At 35.9% G+C, this 5,040-nt stretch overlaps 1 protein-coding gene and 1 long non-coding RNA gene across 5 annotated transcripts in view; both read right to left on the bottom strand.

Moving 5' to 3' along the window:
- Nucleotides 1-5,040, bottom strand: part of LOC107672130 (nuclear body protein SP140-like protein) — a 31,837-nt gene that overhangs the window by 7,003 nt on the left and 19,794 nt on the right. Inside the window, exons 3-9 of one of the 3 annotated variants that reach the window (XM_016465217.1) lie at nucleotides 2,016-2,135; nucleotides 1,784-1,920; nucleotides 1,209-1,265; nucleotides 1,070-1,118; nucleotides 809-991; nucleotides 567-706; nucleotides 416-484 (exon numbers count right to left, since the gene is read on the bottom strand). In XM_016465217.1, the coding sequence (XP_016320703.1) occupies nucleotides 416-484; nucleotides 567-706; nucleotides 809-991; nucleotides 1,070-1,118; nucleotides 1,209-1,265; nucleotides 1,784-1,920; nucleotides 2,016-2,135 (755 nt within the window). The remainder of the gene's footprint in view (nucleotides 1-415; nucleotides 485-566; nucleotides 707-808; nucleotides 992-1,069; nucleotides 1,119-1,208; nucleotides 1,266-1,783; nucleotides 1,921-2,015; nucleotides 2,136-5,040) is intronic. The other 2 variants (XM_016465220.1, XM_016465218.1) reach the window with 2 other exon arrangements.
- Nucleotides 3,131-5,040, bottom strand: part of LOC107672135 (uncharacterized) — a 7,640-nt gene continuing 5,730 nt past the window's right edge. The window contains exons 1-3 of one of the 2 annotated variants that reach the window (XR_001632287.1): nucleotides 4,161-4,285; nucleotides 3,803-3,955; nucleotides 3,131-3,235 (exon numbers count right to left, since the gene is read on the bottom strand). This is a non-coding gene — a long non-coding RNA (uncharacterized LOC107672135). Of the gene's footprint in view, nucleotides 3,236-3,802; nucleotides 3,956-4,160; nucleotides 4,286-5,040 lie in introns of those variants that run through there. The other variant, XR_001632288.1, reaches the window with a different exon arrangement.

Genomic DNA, 5,040 nt, shown 5'->3' with positions numbered 1-5,040 from the left:
TACTGAGGTTGAAGGGGTGGGGGGTCAGCCTGTCAGTGCTCAGACCATACGCTGCACACTGCATCAAACTGGTCGTCCCAGAAGGAAGCCTCTTCTAAAGATGATGCACAAGAAAGCCCGCAAACAGTTTGCTGAAGACAAGCAGACTAAGGTCATGGATTACTAGAACCAAGTTACTTGTTACTTCACTCAGTAACAAATTACTCACATGAAAAGATATAATAAAATATTTACAAAAATGTGAGGGGTGTACTCACGTCTGTGAGATACTGTATATACAACTAATGATATGTACACTAATAAGAGGCTGTTAATAACTAAGAAAGTTAGTATCAGTTAAAGTTAATATCATTAATTATTTTTATAATGACTTGATTAAACATGATTAAACATATAATGTAGACATGTTTCTTACCAGGTCTTCCTTTTTAATGCTGCATTTCTGACATTCAAACAGAAGTAAATGTTTGAGCAGGATTTCTTTCTAAAAATGACAATAAACAAACAAATAATTAAATAAATAAATATGATTTTTCTTTTTTTCAACATAGTATGTTCTCACCTACCTTGAGTAAAAAGTTAAGCGTTTTTCCATGGCACAGTATATCTTTCTTCCAGTGTCCATCAGTGATAGTCAGTTCCTGCTTTACAAATTCCTCCGGAGTGAACCATCTTTCCTCAGTACGTATACACTTCCCTCGTATCCCTGCAACAGAACATAAACGTGAACATTTTTCACTCAAACCTTCAACACAGCCAAAACAAACTGCATACTAAGTTCTGCACACAAATCAGTGCAATAACATACCTGTTGCAAACCTGTATTTGTATAAAGTCCCAGTAAGTGAGACACAGGTGACTGGTAAAGAAGGAGCCTGGAAAACAGACAGATCTGCCATGTCTTCTTCTTCCTCCTCTTCCTCAACTCTCCCTCTGATCTCTGTTCCTCCTCCTCTCCATCCCTGTTCCTGGAAATCTTCAGCATCATTTTCTTGAGGAATAAAACACATTGCTGCGTTCAGACAGATAGCAGAGAGCATGTGAATGAGCCTGGATGATCGTTACTCACCTTCACTGGAGCTCTCAGATGAGCTGACAGGAACCAGCTCATTCATGTTCTGCAGGAATAAACAAAGGTCACTAATGAATCTCAAATGAAAAACAGAGGAAAAGCAAAACCTGACATTGCACATAGAGAGACAAAGTACTTTTTGGACACATGTTCTCTTTCTTATCTCCATCGGTGGACACTGAAGATGCTCCTCCTGAAAAAATGAGAAAGGAAGTGATCACACATATATATGAATAGGTCTGCTGTATTTAATGTAACTACAAATTTATCTCATACGTTGTAAAATTAAAGGGTCGATAAAAAAATATGGGCTGTACTTCTGATGCTTTGTATTAGAAGCACATTCCTGCTATAGGCTATAAGTTGCTAGAGGTTTACAATCAACTATTTTTTTAAACAGAAAAAGGTGCAGTTTTCTTTCAAAACAGTGGTGGGTGTACCGATTAAGTAATCAAATAAAAATGCCACTAAAATGTTAATTTGTGCATGCAGATTGGACTTATATACATATATATATATTGTACATTAGGGCACTAAAAATTAAATATTAGCCAATAAATACAACAACCAATAATTATTTATATCTTAAAGTGTATATATACTATATATGTATGAATTACTGAAATAAATTAACTTTTCCACGACATTCTAATTTATTGAGATGCACCTGTATATGTATACACACACACACACACATATATAATTATTTACCTCTATGAGTTTCTTAAGTGGTGTGTTTCTGCAGCGGATGCTGAGTTTCCAGTTTTTGTACTTTTCCTTCCCCGCAAACTTTTCAAAATCATTTGGGGTGAACCAGCGTCCTTGAGACAAAATACACTTTTCCCCTACAGGAGACAAGGATAGGATGCATTCAGCAAATATTATAAACACACACTCTAATAAAATTAAGAGAAATTATAGCAAAAACTCAATGATGGTGAACCTCTGGGCATTTTGTCCCGATAGAGAGTGCCTTCTTTATCCCCACAGGTTACAGGCAGATGAGTTTTATAAATAGGCCACTTCCAAATCTCCTGCTTTTCTCCTTTCTTCACAAGAGATGCTGAGAAAGAGAGAGAAGACAACACAGATCAGGAGAGAGTGAAAATACAGGTATAGGACATCAGGCACCAGGAAACACAGTGTTATTTTAGTATCATTGAGATACTATTATTGTTTTATTAATATTTTTAATTCATTTTTTTTATTTTAATTTTAGTAAAAATTTTTGTAATTTTGTTAGTTTCATTTTTTATATAGTTTTATTAAAGGAATAAAAACATAACAATAATCCACATGACTCCAGTCTATCAATTAATGTCCTGTGAAGTGAAAAGCTGTGTTTTTTTAAGAACCAAATCCATGATTAAGACGTTTTTATCTTCAAAATGTTACTTCCAGCTAAAAGTCCTCTATCCACAATATTGCTTTCTCCAGTGAAAAGTCATCTCATCTAAATCAGGAGAAAAATATGCACAGATCAAGCGTTGATCAGCAGTTTGGACTTTCAATCTGACGGCACCCATTTATTGTAGAGGATCCATTGGTGAGCAAATTATGTAATGCTAAATTTCTCCAAATCTGTTCTGATGAAGAAACAAACTAATCTACATCCTGGATGGCCTAAATGTGAGTAAATTTTCAGAAAATTTTGGCCAAACGTTCCTTTAAATTTTATTTCAGTTTCAGTTATTTTAGTACATCAAGTAGAACTAAACTAAAATAAGAAATGTTTCCTCTGCAGCTATCTGAAATAAAATGTTTTTTATATTTTATATTATTTTAGTTAAGGTTTAATTTATTGTGAGTAAAAAAAAACTGTTCTTACGGTTTTAGTGTTATTTAACTGTATGCCTGATGAGATCTTAGATCTGCTGTAGTTCAGGGACTCACAGAATGAGGGTTTTTTGCCTGGTTTCTTCCGTCTGGGTGTGGAAGCAGAGGAAGGATCAAGATCATGACTATCCTCACTACTTCTATCATCTTTAATTCTCTTTCTTTTGTAGTTCCTCTCCTTCCCTGTCTCTGCCTTTCCTTCACTCTCTTCCTCCTCTGCCAGCGCCAGAACTGATGTATGTACTGTGGTTTATTTTTCTCCACCCAGTCCAGAACCTCATAGACGCCCTTCTCCTTCTGCTCACGAGAACGCATCTTTTTCACATTCTACAGACAAAAACAGAGAGGAAGACATAAAGGAAGATGGAAGTACAGTATGATCAGACGTCTTATGTCTAAATATGCAAAACAACGAACTGACAAACTTTGACACACAACTTTTTTTTAAAGTATAGTGGAGGTACCATGGTAAAGTGATGGCATGGTAATACCATGATAGTAAGATCGGTAAGATTTTTTTTTTTTACTTTCTATTCATCAAAAAATGAAAAATGGTATCACTGTTTCCACAAAAATATTAAACAGCACAACTGTTTTCAACATTGATAATAAAAATAAATGTTTCTTGAGCAGCAAAGCAGCATATCCGAATGATTTCTGAAGGATCCTGTGACACTGAAGACTGGAGTAATGATGCTGAAAATTCAGCTTTACCATCACAGAAATAAATTGCATAAAAAAAAAAAAATAATAATAAAAATAAATATATATAATATTCAATGCAAACACTATGCTTTGGCAATACATTGTAACAAATGTCATGCTAATAAAGAATGAAATGAATTGAATGAGAGAGAGAGAGAGAGAGAGAGTGTAAGGTGGTTGTGTTTCCACCTCAAAAAGTTTCTCCGGCACCAGATCGTGGTCTCGCAGCTGACTGAGGAATCTGTGCGGTTGCTCGATGCACGAAATCTCCGTCTTTTTCCGGTGGAGAAAAAACAGCAACTCTTCAGTCGTTAGAAAGTTCAACGGCTCCATTCATTCGATCTATAATGCGACATGAAAGCATTTCAGCGACTTTACAACAGCATGCGGATTAATATAATGCAACAGATACAGTTCTGTGTCAAATACATAATTATAAAGCAATGTCTCACACTTGTGCCCAACTGAATAGATCAGAAATGTTAAGTACAAACGTTTTGCTGGCGTTAAACACAACAGTTGCATATTTGACTTTTGCATAGCCTACCTGTCAACGGCCGAGATGTCTGGAATAATTTGTATATTTCTGTACTTGACACGAGGAGTACTCAAACAGAAAGAGCTATTTCCGAATCTCCCGCCTGTATGTGACAGTCTGGCTAATAAAGCGAGAAGTAACGTTACGCGGAAGTGATGTAGAGAAAGCGAATGTAAACCTGTTACAGGAGGCTGGAGTTCCGCTAACCGGATCTTCTGAACGATTTCTTTCAAAACAACAACAAACGACAGCAGGGCGCGTATTTTAGGCACACCGTTTCGACGATTTATTAGGATGCTAATCGTAATTTCATGTGTTCCAGTTCTGTTAATTACATAGATGCGAATGATGCTGAAATTAAGTTTAACCTCGTGACTTAAAAGGTTTTATTCAAATGTATTAAACCATGGTTTGATCAACCATGTGTTGATAAAACTGCCGTACAAGTTTAAAAAGTTTCCCAGTATTTATTTATTTATAACATGTATGCTACACGGTTAAAGGGACCATATGATATGTTGCTAAAAAGAACATTATTTTGTGTATTTGGTGTAATGCAATGTGTTTACGCGGTTTAAAGGGATAGTTCACCCAAAAATGAAAATTCTGTCATTAATTACTCACCCTCATGTCGTTCCAAACCCGTAAGACCTCCGTTCATCTTCGGAACACAAATTAAGATATTTTTTATGCATTCTGACAGCTCTCCCTCCCATAGACAGAGGGTCCTTACACGATCAACGTCCAGAAACGTAGCAAGGAGATCGGTAAAATACTCCATGTGACATCAGGGGTTCAACCATAATATTATTGAAGCTACAAGAATACTTTTTGGCGCAAAAGAAAAAAAAAAGAGACTTTATTCAACAATTTGTCTCCTCCGTGTCAC

This window comes from Sinocyclocheilus anshuiensis, unplaced genomic scaffold (assembly GCF_001515605.1).
Source record: "Sinocyclocheilus anshuiensis isolate Anshui unplaced genomic scaffold, SAMN03320099.WGS_v1.1 scaffold12, whole genome shotgun sequence".
In the NCBI taxonomy this organism is placed as follows: Eukaryota; Metazoa; Chordata; class Actinopteri; order Cypriniformes; family Cyprinidae; genus Sinocyclocheilus; species Sinocyclocheilus anshuiensis.
The sequence above is the reverse complement of the archived record's forward strand: the minus strand, read 5'-3'. Positions and strand labels throughout refer to the sequence as shown.